General features: G+C 35.0%; 1 protein-coding gene across 1 annotated transcript; it reads left to right on the top strand.

Moving 5' to 3' along the window:
* Positions 1–7,154: 7,154 nt before the first annotated feature.
* On the top strand, positions 7,155–22,558 carry LOC145786937 (uncharacterized). Its single transcript, XM_082598680.1, has 16 exons — positions 7,155–7,276; positions 12,043–12,206; positions 12,936–13,073; positions 14,020–14,173; positions 15,012–15,112; positions 16,000–16,096; positions 16,448–16,577; positions 16,947–17,036; positions 17,439–17,534; positions 18,453–18,598; positions 18,771–18,869; positions 19,349–19,492; positions 19,656–19,786; positions 21,474–21,608; positions 21,729–21,852; positions 22,319–22,558. The coding sequence occupies exons 1-16, from the start codon at positions 7,186–7,188 to the stop codon at positions 22,330–22,332; spliced, it is 1,854 nt and encodes a 617-aa protein (XP_082454806.1). The 5' UTR covers positions 7,155–7,185; the 3' UTR covers positions 22,333–22,558.
* Positions 22,559–22,802: the final 244 nt, after the last annotated feature.

Below are 22,802 nucleotides of genomic sequence, written 5' to 3'. Positions count from 1 at the left end.
ATAAATGCAGTTTCTTACCTTTGATAGTATTAACCAACGTGAAGCCAAATTGTTAATGTACAACTGTGTACAAACAGCGCTGTAACTTCAGGATAGGATCATGACTGAAAGGTCCGGTTTGTCACATTATAATGCAAATATTTTGTTTTATGAAACAGAAGGGAAAAGTTACATACAAGTTTTTATGTTCTGCTTTCAAGGGAAAACCGTTTTAGTTCCCACTTTCTCCACTGGTTGCATTCTAGCACAGTTAGCCTCCATGGTTAGCCCGTGTATGTTATTCAAGACAGGAAACAGGGTGGTATTGAGTTGCTAAACCTGCTTTTACTGTACATTGAAATTATTGCTTTCGGCATAATGAAAAGGTGAAGGGAAGACTTGTCATACCAAATTTAAGTAGAGTAGTTTCAATGAAAAAAGCAAACTTAACTTTGAATTGTAGTTATCTAGTTCTCAAGATATCGCAAACAGGTCACGCAGTATATGAAATCACAAGTTCTAAAAACAAAAAAAGATGCAGCTGTACCTAGGCACGATAGGACGAAAAATTTCTTTTCATGTATTTTTAAATCGTACTTTGAATTTGTAGGTGCATGGGAATTTCGTGACATTATTGCCAAATGCCAACATATACGATAATGCGCTATGTTTTGTTTAGATACACAATCGAGAGTTTTCGTCGTGTTTGCGATATCTATCGTGAATGCTATCTGTGGTTGTTATCTCACAATGAACGCCTACATTCAATAATGATCAAAGTTGACTGAGGGACCACAGACTTTTTGAAACTGAGAACGACTTCATGTGTATAGAGTTGTACTCAAGGTTTGCTACGTCTGCTACACTTGTCTTAAATAACAGATTTTATTCGGCGCACAGACATCACCTTTATACCAGATTAGATCACAATTATGTAAAAGTATCCACAACTTATCTACAATAGTGTTTTCAAGATATTAAGTTTTAGATATTGATCAAGACTGATTTGTAGTGGTTATGGGACAGGCCTGGGTGTAACTCATGTAGACCTTACAAGCCCTTTACAAGAACCATGGTACTGTGTTGATGACAAGTAAAATGAATAGAAAAACAGTAGGTAAGGAGTGCCTTGAAATAAGAAAAGCAGCTGGCGTTTTGAGATGTACAGTACAACAAAGAACCAACTAATACTAGTAATAGATATAGTTTTGGTAGAGGGATACTTTTAGAAAACCATAGACAGATAATCGATAACAGCTTTATAAGATTGAATTGCATAATTCAAACAATAATACATAAAATAAAATAGCTACATAACTTCAAACGTTAATACTGAAAAGTTTGGGTGTTCATCAAGACAATTATTGTTTCTAGCACTAGTTGCAACGTTCATCTGATGAAATTGAAAGTAAAATTAACAACAAACAAGATGGTTTATTGCTTCACTGACGTTTCGCGCACCATGACAATGCGCAACGTCAGAGCGAATAACATACAAAATAAAATTTCACCGGGTTATATTCTGCAGTGCGATTGAAGGCAAGACAAAATAAAACACGCAATATTTTAAAAAATTGGCCAATGATGTGTGAGCGGTTACTTTCCACGTTAAATTACGTAAAAAACTTCCGACAATAAACATAAAAATTCGAAGCGGTGACAACCAACAGAAAAAAGTGCAACTGAAGGCAAGAGAATTAGAACACAATGTTTTAAAGGTTGACTAATGATGTGTGGTTACTTTCGACGTTAAATTACGTAAAAAACTTCCAACAATAAACATAAATTCGAAGCACTGAAGACCACTAGAAATTCGAGACAAAATTAGATTGCAATAACGTTTCCAACTGTGTTTAAGTAGGCTTGAAGCCTGCATGTCGAGACAATAATGATTTATAAGGTTTTGGTAAAAGGTTTCCGTCGTTCCGGTTGAGTACATTGCAATGTTTGGATGTGATGTTGATGAAGCAACTTTCTGCGGTGGATAATAAGTACTTTCATTTTTCAAAATTTCTGTTTCTGACCAGTTGCACACAGTCTACTTAAACACAGTTGGAAACGTTATTGCAATCTAATTTTGTCTCGAATTTCTAGCGGTCTTCAGTGCTTGGAATTTATGTTTACTGTTGGAAGTTTTTTACGTAATTTAACGTCGAAAGTAACCACACATCATTAGCCAATCTTTAAAACATTGTGTTCTAATTCTCTTGCCTTCAGTTGCACTTTTTTCTGTTGGTCGTCACTGCTTCGAATTTTTATGTTTATTGTTGGAAGTTTTTTACGTAATTTAACGTTGAAAGTAACCGCTCACACATCATTGGCCAATTTTTTTAAATAGATAGTTTCGGGAGAGAGTTTGCTTTTTTATACCAAAGACAGGCAAGACACAACAATACCACAGGGTTGAGCATTACAACAGTATATATTTTACATATTTACAAAATAGTTTAACATTCAAACGTTTTCGGCTTAACCTAAGCCCTCATCAGGAATCTGAAAATATTAATAAAATGCAATAAATTTCAACTTCTTGAACGTAACTAGCTAACTAATTGTAAGCATCAAGAAATACGCAGCGGTTAAAAGCAATAGTGTGGAAAACAAACAGACGGACGGAAAACAAAATTACATTAGAAAAAGGCAACTACATGACTACAAACGAATTAGCACCACAGGGAACGTGATCCATCTAACTTAGTAAATGTTTAGTAGAAAGGACGCGCCACCAGCAAATAATTGTTTGTTTAAATTTGGGTTGTAGCGTTTGATTAATAGCGCTTCCTGAATTTTTGTGTCAAATTGGGATTTGCCTTTGCGTAAAATTTTAAATGAGTCAGCAGAGAATTTTCGATTTGTGCAAAAGGAACACTCCATAATATGGTCTTTGATGGCACTTTTCTTTAAGTCTCTAAAGTTCAAATGCTCCCGTACTCTCGTGGTCAAATGTCTGGTAGACATACCGATGTATGTCAATGCCGAATCACACGGACATGTAAAACTGTATACGACATTTGAACAGAGAGGCGAAGGCGTCTGGGACTTTAGTTGAAAATACGAACTGATTTTGAATGTTTTATAAACAGGAAAAACGTCCACATCAAATTTACTTTTCATAAACTGTCCGATTTTGCGAGCAAACGTTTTAGAATCTTTTCCCACAAACGGAATGGACAAACAATGCTTCATATTTAACTCATTTTCAGCCTTTTCTTGTTGGTCGGAATTCGTGGAGATAAAGCGATTCAATATTTTTTCAAAGTATAATTTTGGATAACCATTATTATAGAACATTTGTTTTAATTTGGTTATAGAACATTTGTAATAATGGTTATCCAAAATTATACTTTGAAAAAATATTGAATCGCTTTATCTCCACGAATTCCGACCAACAAGAAAAGGCTGAAAATGAGTTAAATATGAAGCATTGTTTGTCCATTCCGTTTGTGGGAAAAGATTCTAAAACGTTTGCTCGCAAAATCGGACAGTTTATGAAAAGTAAATTTGATGTGGACGTTTTTCCTGTTTATAAAACATTCAAAATCAGTTCGTATTTTCAACTAAAGTCCCAGACGCCTTCGCCTCTCTGTTCAAATGTCGTATACAGTTTTACATGTCCGTGTGATTCGGCATTGACATACATCGGTATGTCTACCAGACATTTGACCACGAGAGTACGGGAGCATTTGAACTTTAGAGACTTAAAGAAAAGTGCCATCAAAGACCATATTATGGAGTGTTCCTTTTGCACAAATCGAAAATTCTCTGCTGACTCATTTAAAATTTTACGCAAAGGCAAATCCCAATTTGACACAAAAATTCAGGAAGCGCTATTAATCAAACGCTACAACCCAAATTTAAACAAACAATTATTTGCTGGTGGCGCGTCCTTTCTACTAAACATTTACTAAGTTAGATGGATCACGTTCCCTGTGGTGCTAATTCGTTTGTAGTCATGTAGTTGCCTTTTTCTAATGTAATTTTGTTTTCCGTCCGTCTGTTTGTTTTCCACACTATTGCTTTTAACCGCTGCGTATTTCTTGATGCTTACAATTAGTTAGCTAGTTACCTTCAAGAAGTTGAAATTTATTGCATTTTATTAATATTTTCAGATTCCTGATGAGGGCTTAGGTTAAGCCGAAAACGTTTGAATGTTAAACTATTTTTAAATATTGCGTGTTTTATTTTTTCTTGCCTTCAATCGCACTGCAGTATATAACCCGGTGAAATTTTATTTTGTATGTTATTCGCTCTGAGGATGCGCATTGTCATGGTGCGCGAAACGTCAGTGAAGCAATAAACCATCTTGTTTGTTGTTAATTTTGCTTTCAATTTCATCAGATGAACGTTGCAACTAGTGCTAGAAGCTTCAAACGTTTTCGGCAAAACTTTCTGCCCTCGTCAGGAAAATACTTTAATTCATCTAAACAAAAACAAATATTCGTAAAATATTAGTAATAAATGACTGAAATTAAATAAAACTGCACTGACCTGCGTACAAGCAACAACTGACGAACAAACACAAAAGGTAGTAACAATCTGTCATGAACTAACGGGAGTGTGGTCATGAGACAAGATAGTGAGCGGAACAACATAAAGGCAATCAAGGAAAAACCACTAAGCAACATAAAACAAACGTAATCTAATACAAATTCAACAAAAAAGATGCCCCTTCAGTAAATAAGTGTTTGTTGAGCCTGGGGTTGTGCTGCTTTATTTGGAGTGCCTGATGACTAATAAATACTTTTGACATCGTAAGCTGGATGAGATGATAAAACGGATGAGAAAAATGGCAAAAAAATGTCATGTTTTACTATTGCTCTGGGAAACACCAAGGTACGCCCAGCACCTGCCTGTTTTTGGCGTTGCACATTATACATTGTGACATCACAATGACTTCAACTTACGTCTCTGTACAAAAGCACAATCCTTACCGTTTTTAAAATCTGTTATATGACCCGACCTGGAATCGAACCCAGACTTACTAAAAGAAAAAAAAGATCACTCGATGAGACGCAGACAGAAAGCACTTTTGTTGCATTGTGTCATTACAATGATTAGTTTTTATGAAAGTTTTGTCAGACTAATAAAAATACAGGGTGTCCCAAACAAATGTATACACAATAAACATACACAATATCTACATTTATTTGGGACACTCTGTGTAGTGTGTTGTGTTTAATTGCAAATTCTATGCAATTGTATGTAAGAAGAAATAGATATGTTGTGGGATTTTCTACTCGTGTATGTTGTGAACTCATACTAAAATAAACCGTTTATTATTTGATTAAAAAAAAAACTGATCATGTTTTAATGCTAAATATTTCAAACAAGATCACGTAGTGTATGAAAAAAGTTATGCGTGGGAACATTGATATAGTGATAAGATATATCATGCATAAACACTGATTAGTTTTATCATTAGTTCCCACGATTGCTTGGAAAGTCCATGTAAGGGAAAACCCTGATTTGAGCGCTCCCATATAAACGTCTAGTGACCGCCACGCACAATAATATCTCGCCCAAGGGCGACCACGAACAAGTCACATAAAATAAAGCAAAGCGTGATTGACCGATACGCATCGAAATCTTTGAAACCGAGGTCATTGGTTTGAGTCCAGGTGGAAGCATTCCTTTTTTTTTTCAAAACGTAGATAATAATGAATTTCATATCACATCACATCATTTTATTTTCGTCATTAACACGTCCGGGACGAAAAAGATACTGCAACTACAATAGTCGATATACCAACACGTCAATGAACGGGAAAAGGTGGCAAAACCTTGAAAGGCTTAAAACGTGCCTGAATAGTATAGCTCATCATGTACAGTACAGTATACTGTATGTCTGTAGTTAGCACGGCCACAAATCATTTTGCAAGCTTAAACTAACAAAAGAGCAAAATGTGGCCCATTATTTTTTATTGCTGAAAAGCTGAATGTTGAAGTGGAATCGGTAACTGTCTTCTTCGGAGATAGGTTAAATATCAAGGTTGTGAAAGTGAAATTGGTGGTTGTCAAGCGGCAGTGACTGCAAGAGTAAGGTTTGTTTGGGTGAAATTCAAGGAATGTCGAGAGTTGTTATGTGGTAAAAGATTTCCGTTGAAAATGAGAAGAAGAACTTATATACTAGATGTGTGATATGCATTATGCAATGCTGTACGGAAGTGAGACAAGGTGCTTACGGTTACGGGAAAACAAATTGGCGATTTTAAGAAGGACTGAGAGACCGATGGTGAGGGCAATGTGTGAAGCTGATGGTGTGAAGCAGAGGGACAAGAAGAATACCAAGGAACTTATAAACTTGATTGAGTTGAAGGAGAATGTTGATAAGTTGGTGAAAGCGAATGGAGTGAGGTGGTATGGGCATGTTTGAGGAGGGATGAAGATGATGTTTTGAGAAGAACGCTGGAGTTGCGAGCAGATGGTTGAAGGAAGCATGGAAGAACCACAAAAATGTGGAAAATACAAGTTGAGGAAGAAAGCAACAAGAAAGACACTTTGGACAGGTCAATGTGGAGGCAGGGTGTGGCGATTGCGACAGCTGGACGTGGATCCAGTCACCCTTGGTAACGGAGACATCACCGGATTAAAACTGGACCTTACAAAATGGAAAACGTATCTACATTGACCAACGCGATTGCTTCTATTGTTATAGTGGGCAAAATATTACTTTAAGCTATTGTAGGGAAAAATTTCTTGTAGAATGTAGGTCACATCTCTCATGAAAATGTAATCGAATTAAATAACATTATTTGAGCAACCAACAGAATAAATCCAAAGGGTAACGACACTACTTTGCGCATTCATCAGAAAATAGTTTTGTTACTTTTTGTTTCCTTTGTTACAAAATAGTCAAAATCTTTAAGATATACATAACTTGTGTTTTATCTGTTGTGATGTAAACATTTGCCGCAGTAGAGGGTTGCCAAACCCTTTTTTGAAAAGATACCATATTAAAGAAACACAAAACGTGGTAATTAATTCTTTCTGGTTGAAGTAGCTTTTTTCTAAAGTAATAAAATGAACGACAAACATTATTCTCTTGTACTGAGCTTTTTTCCTTTCAATAACCTGTAGCTTATAAAATATCATCACGCTGACATGTGGGAAGCAATCTTTAGAAAACTTTTGTGAAATTGATAGCTCTAAGTTTCTGCATATGCTGCTAATCTTTCAGGATAATAAACAGGATTTGTTAAAAGTATAATGTTAACGTCTTTGCTCTCCAAACAATGTTTCTTGCTTCAAGTTGCAACACTGGTCCTCTGCACTGCAGGGTTACGTGGTGAAATATTCGGTGAGAAAAATCTCTTTGTTTTTTATGTTTTTATTTCAACTAAATTTTGTCCTTCGTAATTTGATCAATGTCTTAACCTTCCAAGTTATGGAATCTTTAAATAATTTTAGACAAAGGTTGATCAATTGTTTGTATTTTACTCGAACCAACAACAATATAGTAGAACATTGTGATTGTGATCACAACAATTGCAAGAACTTTTCTCCTTATTTTAAAACAATTTAAAGTTAATGCGTTTGATCTAATTGGTTCCAGTGTTGAAATGCTTAAAATAAAATGCAAAACGTCAAGATCACTTCATTTTATAACAAACCCTCATTGACGTTGAAATGATAAAATTTTATGTTTGCTCGACTATGAAGTTATTGTGGGGTCGCAGGTCTTTTCTCCACCATGGATTTTCTAGAAGATTTAAATATTGATTACGTTACGGTTGAAAAATCTGGCCTTACTTTGCCGGTCACATGTAAGAAGAAGTTAGAAAAATCTTTGGCAAGATTTGTGCCACAATTTCCTAATTTTTTATAAATTACTCGGTTATCGTTTTTTCAATCATTCTACTTTTGAGGTTGTTCACTGCATTAAATTAATTTTTATATTTAAGTTAGGTTTAGGTTTCAATATAAAGCCACTTCATGCTAGAAGCTAAAATTTTACCTTGTTAAGTTATTAGCTTACCATTGCAATCTACTGTATAGAAGTCATTAATGCATGTTAAAGAAGTCAGAAAGCATTCAATTGAATAATTTAATATTGAATGTGTACAGTGTACACCAGGAACTAGTGAACGATCTACCATAACTACCTGAAGATGCGGCCTGATTTGTCACATTTTGCAGATTTTGATTACGGCTACTGCTACTGTCTGACTGATATTTTCTATGATGTTTTAATTTTTGCAAACTCGTAATGATATAAAAACTTTTTGTTGTCTTGGAAAAGCAGTAAAAATCAGAAAAAGTAAGTTAAAAAACGTTCAAACAGACTGCAGTCTGACTGAAATTTTATGAATCAAATTATCTTTCTTTTTTAAAGCTTGATGATGTTAAAGCTCATTTTATCACTTGGGTAAGACAATAAAAAGATTTTTAAGCATTATTTTTAGAATATTTTATTCAAGCAGTTACCAAATGCTGGAAAAATCTGGAAAAGTCTGTAGAATGTAACAAATCAGGTTATATCTCTGGGTAGCCATGGATCTACTAATTATTTTTGTCATTGAAAATGCTTCAATTTTTGTATCTCAGTACAAACAAACTAATACGATTAAGTGCAACATTGATTTAAAAGTAATGTGACTTTTTGCAAAACTCCTTATGCCTTGGCGCATGCTGAGCAATTCATCAATTGTTGTACAAGGAAGATTGAGATGAACTCATGGTAGTAAAATGTCCAGCGACGTACCCTTGCACTACCTATGCTTACGTTAGTGGTCTTTCTCCTGTAGCCTACAGTAGGTATATTTTGGTAAAGTTGGTTGGTTTTCAATATTTATCCTCTGACTGACAAAGCCTTGATAATGATAGGTTATTCCTGGTAGTTTCACATACTTGTAAAACGGCTTTTGACGCAGAGCCGGTTACCGAGATTGGCAGAGTGAAGTTTTCGATAGTTCAAGTGTTGTCGGGGAATTATTCCATCCATTAAGTGCCGCTGAATGGAGAGCAGTCCATAGAATGGGTTGCTCAAGCGCACACCCTAAGAGTTGAATCAGCGCCGATGAAGCTTCTTCGTTCACGAAGTCACGCGCTAACCAACTGAGCTATCCGGGCGGGTTCTTTTTTTCATGTAACTCTAGACAACAATATCTGTCACTTTTACATTGATTCAACGTCTGCAGACGTTGAATCAATGTAAAAATGACAAGTTTTGCTGTCTGGAAATATGTATGCAAATTTGAAACACATCAATAAATAAAGACAAATAGCAGCTTTTAAAAATCTAGATAATGACAATCATAACAAACTTTCCAATTCAACCAATCAAATTTACTTACATTTTATGAAGTTAGCAAAATACAAAATAAACAGCTGCTATCATTGTAGCCTACTCTTAGTTTTTAAAAGGGTAATGTTTTTCTGCTTTGCGTATTGAAACACATAAAATCATTAAAAATTAAAATCAATAAATAAATCATAAAATTACATAGACTCTATATGAATAAGACCTTTTGATGATCTCCTTTTTAGAGTGAAACCGGCTGTAGAGTGTAGGGGTTTTAGAAAATAATAATAACTATAATTGATGAAATAAAATCGTTTGGTTATGCAAGTTAAGGTATCGCCAATGTGACGTCACAGATGTATACGAGTTATTTCGAACAGACAAATTTATTCGGTTATATAAGTTGAAGTGTCCCGGATGCGATGCCGTATTGTTGTGAAAACTGAAAGGTTGAAATCCCCGTTATCTGTTCTGGTGACGTAACGAAGAGTGTGCCTTGTACGTTTGACTGGTTACGAGAAAAAAATAAGCAACTCTTTTACAAAAAGAAAATGATTACGTACCGACTGAAGCCAAATTTATCTTTTGCATTGCGTAAGTAAAGAGAAATGTTATCATTGACGTATCATACTAAAAATATTAAGTAACAGCCCTTTTAAATTTCCCATGTCCTTATTTTTTCGCATTAAATGCATGAATTATTAGCCTAATACCACAACAAATCGCTTTGTAATTACTGGCTATTCTGTTTGAAATCAATGAAGTTATAGATATAAATGACGGCATTCATTTTCAAATACGTTTCACATGGTCAAGATTCCAGTGCTGCAGGGTTAGAAATCTGAAAGTTACAGATTTGAATTCTGAAACCGAGATAGAATTCTACAACACAATAAAATTCTATTTGAATAAGAAACGTCTGGTGATCCCAATAAAGGCGAAACAGCCTGTTTAGTGAATGGTAACTGTACTTGATGTAATTCTTTTTGCTAAGCATGGAGCAATTTTTTGTAGCATTAATGGTATTTATTGTCTAAAATTATTAAAATGTTTGTCGCCACTTTTTTTAATTTGGCAACACTGAAAATCAAATTTACCGAGTTTTTGACATAGCTAAACGTTTTGTTTCTTATTTGAGCACAGATTCAAAAATTTTCACAAAATGTTTACCAAAGATTTAAAAAAAAATCCTTAGATTAAAATTACAAATCTTAACTTAAAATTACCTTAAGATTTTTAAAAAAGTCTTAAGGTAAGTCAAAAAAGTAAAACTAGTAAAACCCGTTATATACAGTATATCTCGTGGGAAATCTTTACAAAAGCTGACATCACGAAGACAGTTTTCTCCTTTTTTGTTATGCAATTATTGGCATTAAGCTATAAACATCACTGCATCATTGCATAGATCAATTTTTTCATATCATACTTGCATCCCTCGCCAACGTTGGATTCGTGCGATATTTGCATCAACAGGCACAACTGCTTCCAGTATTTCACTCTTGTTTCATACCCAGGCGATCACAGATTAACTTGCTCAATCAGCTTTTATCTCATCGTGATCTTTGCCGATATATCCTACAGTCGGCTATCTTTCTCGCTAAATACAGTAAAAAATAGAATTCATCCTTAGCCGATAAATTCCTGCTCAAACCCTGTTCCTGAGAATCGGAAATATCATAGGAACTAGTAGTAGGCTCCCCTTGGCCCATGGCCTCTTCAAAATTAAGCAAAACTGCTATAATTTGTGATAAAAAATACAAAAGTTCTGAACTTATTCTGAGTGGTCTAAGAGACCCCGATATAAAGCAAACTCTGCTTCTTTTCAAGCTGGATGCTTGCCCTTTTTATATTGCCCTTTTTATAATGCTTTGTTGCATACTAATCTACGGTCAAATACTTTGGTACTTATTGTAAAAATTGATGTTGACAGGATATCCATTGTGTTTTATTGTATAAAATCACCATCCTTCGACTGGACGGCAGACAACATAGCGATCTTACGAGTGTATTTCGATTCATGCAATAAAGCCATGTCTCCAGAGTTATGTAGCCTAACAATATTTCTTTAGCCTACAGAAGCTGATTTTTATCAATTAAACAATCTAGCCAGCCCTTACTTTAATAACATATTTTGACAGTAGAAAATAGATAGTCTCACGTTTAGACTATCATTTCCCAATTTGATACTGCAAAAAGATACTTTTGTTATTGTAATTCGTGTAGATATTATACCTCTGCTATTACCCTTAGGATGTGATGTTATGCTACAACTGACGCCTAGTTAAAGACCGTATTGAGTTGTTATACTATAACTTAAGTGCGCTGATATTTGATCGCAAATTTGAGTGGAATCGTGAAATGTCAAAAGTTGTGATTCTTTTATCAATGTTTAGATACACAAGACGTTACCTAACGGTGATTGGTTTAGGAAATTTGTGGTTTAGTTTTCTCAAATGGTGGAAACAAAAACGTCCTTCAGAAGTCCGAGAAATAATTAGGTTTTGATGCCATGACTTGCCAACACCGTAGGCTACTTTAGAAAATTAAACCCAATACAATGCAGATTGATAGGTCTGATTGAGATCATTAATAGAATTAAGATTCTTGAAAGTTGGAAATTATACGCAATGACCTTTCACTGCATCTACACATCTACTTTCATGGTTTCTCATTGTTTATATAACGGATATTCTGATTCTAACTTTTCTTTTCATCGTTTATCAGCCTGCCCTGCATGACATAACAACAACTCATTTTGTCAGTTAATTATTGTAGTTTCTACGTTCCCGAAATGTATTCTTATTTTACATTCTTCGTTGCAGACATCGGAAATAACAATTGCGAATCGCCCTTCATGGAGGAGAGAAAAGTTCCTAGAAATAAAGAAATAAGTTGTAGCCATGGCGACTTTGGAGATCAAATTTTCATAAAATGTGATAACTTTGAAGAAAGTGTCGAATATGAAGAAAGAAATTGTCCATATAAGGTGATATTTGTTTTATATAAAAACATTCAAATTTGTCGGAAACTACAAATGATTAACAAATATTTTTGTCCTATTTTATTGTTGATTCTGGTTATACTGTAATTGCTTCAAATATTAGTAACATGAGCGTAGTCAGGGGAGACAAAGAGAGCATTTATCTTCTCCTCCCGCCAAAATATTTTAAATAAACATTTTCAACTTGTGTTACAAGATCTTTTGACCGAGTTTCACTATCGATTTCGGCAAAAGGGTCATTCTTTGTGAAATCATCCTGAAAATCTTGATTTTGTCACATTTAGTCGCCCGTAGTCACAAATATTTATGAAATTTTACACAGGTTTAGAACTTAATTAGTTTTCTGACCAAAATACTACAAATTTGAGAAAAATTAGGTCAGTATTTTTCAAGTTATGGCTCCTTGAAAATGAACAATTTTATGATCGCTCAGGCATCAAATTTAAAAAAAATTGAAGAAAGTTTTAAAATTGTTTCAACAGACAAAGTTTTTAACTTATAAATATGAAACTTAATCAATCTGCTGCTAATGCAACATAATTGTAATATGCAAATTTTGAGTAACGCTTTTCATGGTTGAAATGTCTTTTGTTCAAGCAGAACTTTTTGAAACAGCCTACAATAAAAGATGTTAAGTTTCTCGCTCAGATTATAACTTGTTTTTATTTTATTTTTTAAATACCAAAATATAACATTTGAAAAAATAATTTTCAGTGCATCTTTACTGACCGAAACGGAATTGTATTGGATTCTTACAATGAAACATTAAACATAGAGTATGATGATGACTACACAGATGAAACCTACCTTAACATCGATCTTCAAGTCGACGACGAACTTGTTTTAATTGCAGTGAGTGTTTGCTTATTGAATGAAGAAAAACTGATTAGATATTGACTTATTTTTCTTTGTCGTGTAAAAGACTTTAGCTTGTGAAAGTTAATCTTTTGCCAGCTTGGTTGTTTACAGCAATAAATTAATTTAATTAATTCATAAAAGAAGTTTATTTTCAAGCTTATAATGAGGATGCATGGTGCATACTTATAGCAACAGGACCAATCCAGTGCAATTTTATTTACCACAATCATATTTTCAAACAATCAACAACGCAAAAAAAATGAAGGGGTGTACCAGCAAACATCTATAGGATTGGCCCATGATACAAGAATATCAACAACGCATATATCAAATATAACAAATATATCAACAACGCATTTGCAAAAAAGAATATTTCTGCAAGAAACAACAATAATAATGATTTCACTTTATTGCTGGTAACTTCCAACAAGACTTTCCATCGTTGGTTTCCAGTTTCATAAAACATCTTCTTACCAACTTATTAATCACTTTTCATTGCTGAATGTATTCATTTCATAAACATAGCCCCAATTTACCTTTTTAAACAGTTGCTTGCCTTTATTGTATCAATATTTGTATTATAATTGTTTTATTTTAGCATCATTGACTAATGACTATGTACCTTTCAGGTTATTGCAAAATGAAAACAATTTCCTTTTTTTCAACAAATTAATCCTGTTTGATCAGCTGTCAACTTTCGCCATTTTTCTGTCTTTTGTTTTTGGTGCATCCTTTTTCGTTTCGTAATTTACTTGGCATTGCCAAAGCATTTTGTCGTCATTTTGTTTGTTTGCCTTGCACCATCCCAATCAACATTAAATTTTTTAATGAGTGGCTTCTTGCGATATGTTCCTAGCTAAATACAATTTAATTGACTTGAATGCAAATACATTGAGTTGTATTAAAAATATTATTTTCAGTTTTTGTGTTTATTGTTCAGGAAATATACTCGCCAGATGGCGCAAGTTGTATTTACATGAACTTGAAAATAATTGAAGAGAGTTGTGCTGAAGAATATCTTCCGGCAGAGATGGAGGAGACTTGGACGCAGAAAAAGCGATACTGTGGTGTAACCTTGGAACTCGATTGTCAAAGTAAGCTATTTGTGGAAAAGTTAAAACCATGATAGTGCTGCAAATTTGCAGAGCTCGCTGACTGCAAGAATTTACATTATTTGAATCAAATCAGAATTGTAAAAAATCTAAACAAAGCCTGACAAATTTAAACAAAGCGTTACTTTATAATATTCAACAAAAATTATTTACAGCTTATTCAAAATTAAGAGAAATGAAGTAACATCTGCAACATTTATCGTAAAACAATAAAAATATAACGACGATTGCAAATAGTTTTTAATGTCATGCAGCCTTTGTTCGACATATAAAAAACCGGTTTTCTGTTTCGCCTACTCGTTTGCAAAAAAACCATCAAAGACCTTATCATTGAATGTTCATTTTGCACCAGTCTAAAATGCTCTACTGAGTTAAAACTTTACGCAAAGGCAAACTTAAACGCCGCAATCCAAATTTAAAAAAACAATTTCTCAGAATAGTTTTCGAAGGTTAAATTTTTTAAACAGCGTTAACTTTTAGACCTCTCTTTTCCAGTGTTTCGAATGCTATAATAGTACGGCCAAGGAGAATTTCTTCATCACTAGTTTATAAAAGTGACACTGTAAACAGTTTTTCGTTAACCGACAAAATAAAAGTTTTCGTTCTCTCTCTCTTTTCTAGGTTTGGTGGCTGTGCAAATTTTAGATAGTGTTTTCCAAACACCGTTTTATCGCATATTTTAAATCTTTTGTTGTTATCAAACTGGTTGGTATATTTATCAATCTCTACATGTTCTCGCCAGCAATAAAAAATAAAATAAAACTGATTTGAGTTTGTTAATTTGATTTATCATTCTTATATTCTAATTTATGTTTCGCAGCGCCTGGATTTGCTAGCTGCTATAATGTGACGTGGTACCAAAATTCAACTTTATTGGATGATTCTCATTACAAAAATGACAAGAACTTATCAACACTAACGGCAAGTTTTGTCTGAAAATGTTAAGTTTTTACCATTAAAACTGATTTTACTTCACAGCTTAATCAACAAAACTGATTTATTATTATTACTAAAATACATTGATTTAAACTAAAACTGACTTTTAGGGCTGAATACGGATTACAAATGCAAAGTAGTGCAGATTTAGGTGGCATCTGGGACGAAAATTGTCCAAAATGGGGTTAGTTATTCAACATAAGCTTGAGGCAATATATAAAAGAATTCATTTTTTTTTACTCTACCTGCCAAGATGGATTTACTTCGTTTTGTCCCATTATGTTATGTTCTTGCACAGTACAAGGAAACGTCTGTTGTGATGGGTATGGGCAATATCCAGACAGGTAGAAATGGCGGGTTTGTTGTCTGGGAAGGGATTTTGTCGTCGGTGAAAGTGCGTTGTTGTGTCAGGCTGAAGGATTATTCTGTCAAAACCCAGCCAGCAAATCAAACGTTTTCAACATAGATTCAAAGTCTCCAGACGTTGAATCATTGTAAAAAAACGTCTGATTTTAGGGCTGGAAATTGATATACTGTATATACGCTGGTACGTGCCATAAACAGCAAGAAATACTTTCTTGACGTGAGCAAATGCAAATATTTGCCACTTTTGATTTGACTGAGTCTTTTCACAGGCTCCCAGAAAACTTAAGACAGCCCACGTAAAAGATTTGTTTACAAAACAAACGATAGTTGCTTAAAACACTGTACTTTGATGCGTTGTTTTGTGCATACTTCAATATTCCTAACAAATATAAATGTGATATCCTAACACTTCATTAAAAAATGACAAAACAAAAAAGTGAGTTGTTTAAATTTAAGATCATTTTTCGTGTAGTAATAAAGTATTTTACTTTTTTACGCATGTGTAGGTCCTTGATCATGAAGTTACACATACCAACTTCCTTTGTGAAGTCTCCCAGCACGGGAAAGTCATTTTAAAAAGACATTATGACGTTTGTTACCAAGGTAACATATGGATGGTTTCTATTAGGTTTTCAATTCGTTGCGACGCTTTCTCTGCTAGTTATAAAGATACAAAATCTTTTCATGTCAGCGAAATACGGCTTTTATTCTGTTAGACCCTTATTCCTATCTTTTGCACGTGCTCTTTGGAGTTTTATTCTATTCTTTCGAGTTGTGTTATTTGGGAGTCTTGGTTCACTCATTCGTACCGGGATCAAGTCATTTCCTCAATCGTTTCCCTGCGTAGCCTATGATTGTCGTTAAACCAGCAGTTCTGTAAAAGTATGATTCGGAACGAAGTTGTTTAACCGACTCTGATGTACAATGTAAAGTTAATTGTTTTCTTTTACAAAGGCGGAAAAAGGGACAACGACATCGGATTAGAAGTATTTTCATCGCCTGTAGAAGCACAGCTGGGGTCAAGTGTGACGTTGTCATGTACTGGGAAGGGTGGAGAAGTCTCGATGGATTGGAAAAAAACAAAGTGAGGATAACAAGGAATAAGTCGGTAAAGACAGTTGGTAGTATTTTCTCAACAAAGCTAAACAATTTTCTTAAGTATTTTATAGCCTAGAAGTAAGAATCGCTATTATGATGACGATACGTGGGATTGAAAGTATGATGGTAAGAAATATTCTGAAAAAATATATATTCAAAAAAGCCATCTCAATTTTTTGCAACCTATCATAAGAGAACGAAAATTTTGTCAGAAAAGTTTCCATTTACTCGTAGTAGAAATCCTCTTGTCCTTACCGCGTCCAAACCAAACCTCTCAACGACCCTGGCAATGCATGTTTTCAGCATGTGTTTCGAATTCATTGCAGCGAAGCTTATTTTTGGAAATTGTTTTCAGAGAAAACTCAAGAGACGATCCGTTGTGCTCCCTGATACCAGGAGTAGAGTCGCATTACCAGTCTTCCGATGGAAAGTATGATTGCAAAATGTGAGTAAATCAACTGTAAGAACAATTTTCTTTGACTTGAGAAAGCCTGTTGTAAAATTCAACCTGGTACTTGGGGCTACTTTTAAAAATTAGATTTTTTTATCATTGTTGGCTGTTTTTAGGATTGTTTATGATTTTAGTTGTTGAGCACAAATCAATCTCATCGAAAAGAAATGGACACATCCTTGGAGGATGAACAAATGACACCATAAACAATCCTAAAAACAGCCAGCAATGATAAAAAATCTTATTTTTAAAAGTAGCCCAAAGTACCAGGTTAAATTTTACAATTATTTTCGATGAGATTGATTTGTGCTCAACTTTGTGGCAGATGTTTCATTGTATTTTATCCAAAAATAAAAGTAGCAATTTTTGATATAATTTTAAAAGTATTTTCTCAAGGACCTCTACTGCTAAGGAATCTCATCCAGAATGTTTAACTCCTGAAAACTGCAAGAAAAAACTCACTGGCTCTTTCAACACTACATTTCAAATCAAGTAAGTTTCAAATTCATTTTTAATTGTCACCACCAAAGCAAACCAAGACACTTGTCATAACATAACGGGGTTGAGGAAAAGCTAGTAGCGGCAAACTAAGAACGTTAAAGCGTGTCTGTGACTGAAATTCTACAAGCATTTGTTAAACATCTTGGTTCGGTGGAGAGCTGTGACAACGAGGTTTTAATTACAGGTAAGTTTCAAAGCAGAATTTTTAATAAGGTTTTCCTAATGGCCTTCATTGAGTCAACACTTCAACAAATTTTGTGCTGGCATATTTCTGTATTTCATTTTTTATTGAATGTATTTTTGAAACTTTGTCTCGGTGGTAAATATTAGCGGTACTGTTTAATATCTTGGGCTTCTTCTTCAATTGAGTCTTCTAAATTGGTTGATGCACCACAGATCGATACATTCTTTTTTGACGGAGTTGTATCTTGAAAGGTCCACAAATCCGCTGTCCCACTTGCTGTACTGATTGGTAAGATGAGGGTACACAAATCCGCTGTTTGGAACTTGGTGCCACAGATACTTGAAACTGGGCCTGTGTTGGAGGCCCATTGGGCTGCGGGACCCGGAAAACATGAGAGAACAATTATTTAAACATTGAAACAAAACCCACTCTGCTAGTATGGCATCGTAACTAACTCTATAGAGTTAAGGTTAAAGAAATATTTAAACGTTAACTTTTGTATCTGTATGCGACGATTTCATCATTACGTTTTGCTACAACAGCCATAAAAATTGTAGAGACGGCTCGAAGTGGAATCGAACACGGGTGTCATGATCTGTTGTGATTACAAGAGACAAACCACAATTAGCTGCGTAAATAATATGAATTATAACCATGGTACTTGCTTACAATTCACCACAATTCTTAAAGTATCTTCGTATTTTACCAAGTTGTGTGAATTACAGTAACGTAGGAAAAGATGATCTGGGAACATATAGCTGCGTTGCAACCGCATTGGGCAAGCCAAGCATTTCAAAAAACATTTCCTTGGAAGAAAAGTTCAGTCGAACTCCTTTAACATTTGCTGCTGGGGCTTTAGCATTTTTAGCAGGTAAGATATTTTGTACAAAAGTTCTATTTTTTTTCAGTTTAATATCTATTTCGAAAAGATGTCTTCGCTTACTTTATTGTATTTAGTGTGGCACTTTCTATTGCATTCCCTACGATTTATTAAAAAGCAAATGATGACCCGTACAACCATTTTAACGTTTTGTGGTTTTCAGGTATTTCAATTATTCTGTTGGTAGCTAGCATTGCCTTTCACTTGTACAAGATCGAGATGAAGTTATTTTGGAAAAGGCATTTGGCTGATTTTGACCCAGGTATGCAGTACAAGTTTACTTTTTACAAACTGCAAATCTTTTTTTCAATTATTGCATTTTGGTAAGCAGTTTCCATCAATGTTTGTCTTGATATTATACATCTCAATGTAAACAGTTTGTCGGCTACACAGCAGACGGATCAGAGCCCTGATACCACACTAGAAATGGTGCCGGTTCGAAATCTCAAAAAAATGCGGTTAAAAGTCTTTGACAGGACACTTACATGCCTAAAGGTGGATACTATGTATTTAACCCACATCTTCAACCACCAGATGTAGCCCTGAATTTGACAAAAAGTGTAAACAGTGCTGAAATTAAATATCTTAGCTCCTTTACGTCAACTTCAGGTGATTGAGAAAAACTTTTTGAATCACACATTACGAATGTTCAGCACCTGGACTTGAGTTTCCAACATACAATATTGTCCCCAACATACAATTGTACATAGTTGAAAAAAATCACAATCAAACTGTTCACAGATGATCGCACATTCGCTGTCTTCTTGTCCTATTGCTACAACAGCGAGTCTCAGGAAGGAACAAAAGAATTGCTTCATAAATTGCACGACTGGTTTGAGCTGAAAAACTATTACGTGTTTGACCAACATCGCAATCATTCAGGAGGTACAGTGATGTCATAATACAACATACAGAAGCTAAATGTTGTGAAATAAAACAGTAAATTACGCGCTAATTGTCCATAAGTGCTTGTTTCTGTTGTACACAACCAAGGTGAAGCAGATTCCGAATAATAAAAAAGCTAAACCTTGTCGCCATTTTGTTGCAGAGCTTCGGCATAACCTTATCCGTCGGATGGTTCCAAACTGCCACAGAATGGTAGTTGTGCTGACAAGAGGTTACATGATGAACGAAACGACGACGTCGGATGCCAACACCGTAAGAGAACCTTTGTATTCGGTAAAGAGCATGACAATGATTCATACAAATAATTTTGTCCTTTTCAAACTACGGCATATTTTATAGTTTTGTTTTTGGCTTGTCGTGACGTCATACGATTTCTAACCTTCTCGTGCACTTGCACTGCGATTTATGACGTCACATTCAGCACAATCTTTGATGAAGAAAAGTGACGTCGGTGTGGCGTTAGACATGATTTCCCTGCATGCATAAAATCTTTGCGAATCTTCCCAATCAACACGCATTTTAAAAGTTTCAGTTTTCCATACTGTTGCAGACAAGAAAATCAGTCATTTTTACATTGACTCGTCTGCGGACGTTGAATCAATGTAAGAATGAAGGATTTTCTTGTCTAGAGTGGCATGTTCAAGCAAGCAAGGTAGTCTTGGAGAATCCCTTTTTAAAGTCCGGACTTCAAATTCGAACGATAATATTTAACGACGATGTCGTGTTTAATGACGTTGTCGTATTTGATGACGTTATTCGTGTTTGATGACGTCATGTTTAATGACGTTGTCGTGTTTGATGACGTTGTCGTGTTTGATGACGTTGTCTTGTTTGATGACGCTATCGTGCTTGATGACGTTATCGTGCTTGATGATGTTGTCGTGTATGATGACGTTGTCTTGCTTGATGACGTGGTCTTGTTTGATAACGTGTCTTGCTTGATGACGTTGTCGTGCTTGATGACGTTGTCGTGCTTGATGGAGTTGTCGTGTTTGATGACTGACTTGGTGGGGCACCTGCTGTTTCTTTGCTTTTCGTTCAATAAATCGGATAATTGATTTAATTGAAGTAGCGCGTTGGAAATCATGTTGTTTTTCATTCTTTGATTATTTTTACAGTAAGTTATACTTAAACTATGCCTGCGTGGAGATAGCTATGTCATCTTGCTGCATTGCCATCATGCCATAGCATGACGTACTACATCATAGAGGCTAAGACAACGCACAATGGGATTGTTAAAACTCGAGGCACATAGTGACGTCATAGTAGCATTGTCTTCAATTGAATGGGCATTGAACATACGATAATATTTATAACCAGGATTGCCATCAACATGGCTCCCAAAACAAGGGCAACTAAAAAATTAAATTTTCATACGAAACGAAACAAATGTTTTTGAACAAATCTTTGCATTTCTACGAGCCATGACATATAGCATTCCATATTGTTTGCCAGAAACAATCTGTTCCAAAAACTTCTTGTTCGTAAAAATTTGTTGACGTAAAACAATTCCTGAATGCCCTGAACTAAGTGCACTGCAAAATGGAAGCATCTGCAGAGCAATTTTATTGAAGACAATGGATGGATGGTCATTTTATTTTTATCTGGATGCGAAACGCCGAAACGTACAGTGTGCATCCAATGAGAGAGTGCGAAAGACCGTAGCTCTGGAGGCGTAGGAGGTCGTCGAGTCTGCACTCTCTCACTGTCTTGACCACAATGGTAGCCTACTGTACTGTCAATATCTGCCTCCAGTTTTAACAATCTCATTGTGCGTTGTTTTGGGCTCTATGTAGTACGCCATGGGCCATAACCATCTCCAGTCAGCTATGCTTCAAATTATCACGTCACAATTTTAATTTATTGTTTGGTAACATTGGACGATGATCTGCATTTGAAAGAGCAATCGATTAATTTCAATTTAATAAAATGGCCAAATACTGAAAAAATTTTAATACAGGGCATACAAAGCAGCATTTGTGGAGATACGAGACTGATATTTATTGTCACTCCACTGTTTCGAGACTACTTTCAAAGACAGCTTAAAGCGGGAAATGCTTCTTGTCGTGCAATTCACATGAGCATGGGACTAAAGGTTTGTAAATCCATTATTTTATTTCAAATAAGATGCAAACTAAATTAAACCTAAACTACTTTTAAAAACATCATTTTAATAAGGTTGAATTTGAAATTTTGTATATTTCTCTGACTTCAGCGTAACAGTGTCATCTACTGGAAAGAAAAAGAGCAAGACAAATTTTTCAAGGCGCTAGATGTCGCTATGCCGAAACTTAGAGAGCGATCTTTCATTTCTTCGAAGCGGTTGCCATTAGAAAACGGTATGGTTTTTTTTTGTTTTTCATATCTTTATCCTGCATTGCGGGAAAGCGGACTTGAGCGCTATGCATCGGTGTACGCCTGCCGACGTACACCTGACCTATGTGTCCTGTGTCGTGTTGGTGACAACGTTTTGTTAGAATTGTCGAGTCACTGAAGAATCGAGCTAAAACATTGCTTAGTTTGTGAAGAATTATGTTTGAAAAAGGTGAAAAACTAGATAACTTAATTGACTTTAATTAATTGACCTTTGACCTTAATTCACTGTTGCATTGTGTATATTAATTGCATATTTCAAACATGTAGGCTACTATGTTCCGATTACTGACAAATAAAACATTGATTGATTGACCTAAGCACCTGGTGCGTATCGTATCAGGGGAACTCTCAAGCAACCAATCATCAACATAAGTTTTGCAACTTTTCAAGCAAGATTCTTGAGTTTCTAACCAATCGCTTGTCATCCAGATCGGCTCGTCTGACTTGACTTTCTTGAAGCGAGGACATGTTCTTGCATTGATTGTCATCAAATAAGCGTCTTTGGAAAGCAGCAGAAGTGAAAGCCGACAAATAAACCAAACCCCACTACCATGTAGTAGCCAACTTGCCAGTTGCGGCTAGAGATTTCCATTACATTTTTTTAAATGTAACTATTGTGTGTATATTTAGTGTTGCTCTTTTACAATAAAAGTGTAATTTTATTTCGAATTCGTTTGTCATCAGTGGCGTCACAGCTCATGATTATGATACAACAATTAAATCTTGCTTTTGTTTGTCTTTAAAATATCAGTTGATGTTGAGAGCCTTTACATGGCGATCCCCTTAATTCTTTGCAAGAGACTAAATACAGCATTCCAAATATCGTCAGAGAGAGCTCAAAAACAACTGTAATATTAAAAACAAATCTATACAAACCACCTCGTCCCAAGAAGAAAGTAAAATTTTGCAAATG

This window comes from Aplidium turbinatum, chromosome 17, assembly GCF_918807975.1.
Source record: "Aplidium turbinatum chromosome 17, kaAplTurb1.1, whole genome shotgun sequence".
Lineage (NCBI taxonomy): Eukaryota > Metazoa > Chordata > Ascidiacea > Aplousobranchia > Polyclinidae > Aplidium > Aplidium turbinatum.
This window is presented reverse-complemented; position numbering and strand designations above follow the sequence as displayed.